At 56.0% G+C, this 302-nt stretch overlaps 1 protein-coding gene across 1 annotated transcript in view; it reads right to left on the bottom strand.

Moving 5' to 3' along the window:
- Positions 1-139: 139 nt before the first annotated feature.
- The window catches only part of LOC102757825 (DNA dC->dU-editing enzyme APOBEC-3C-like), a gene marked incomplete at its 3' end in the record, with an annotated part of 26,842 nt that continues 26,679 nt past the window's right edge, over positions 140-302 (bottom strand). The window contains exon 3 of the mRNA XM_015566525.1: positions 140-255. Within this exon, the coding sequence (XP_015422011.1) occupies positions 140-255 (116 nt within the window). The remainder of the gene's footprint in view (positions 256-302) is intronic.

The raw sequence follows: 302 nt of genomic DNA, 5'->3' as shown, positions 1-302 counted from the left end.
TGAAGGGAGGGATGGACCTGGGGCCCGGGAGGGGGGGTGGGGGGGGAACAGGTGACCCAGAGGGAGAGAAAGGCCCAAGGGGAGAAGAGGAGGGGGGCAGGGTTGGTGGGTAGGGGGTATTCAGAGGGAGGAACCTCACCCTGAGAATGTCCTCCAAAGTCTTAGATAGGCTGCAACTGTTTATATATATTCCTTTCCAGTACCGGAATCGTTTATGGGGGTTATGCACAAAGATCTTCCTGCAGTAGGCAAAGTCTGAAAGGAACAGGGGAGACCATGGTGCGCTTCAGCTCTGGGAGACT

The sequence above is a fragment of the Myotis davidii genome, unplaced genomic scaffold, assembly GCF_000327345.1.
Source record: "Myotis davidii unplaced genomic scaffold, ASM32734v1 scaffold281, whole genome shotgun sequence".
NCBI lineage: Eukaryota > Metazoa > Chordata > Mammalia > Chiroptera > Vespertilionidae > Myotis > Myotis davidii.
The sequence above is the reverse complement of the archived record's forward strand: the minus strand, read 5'-3'. Positions and strand labels throughout refer to the sequence as shown.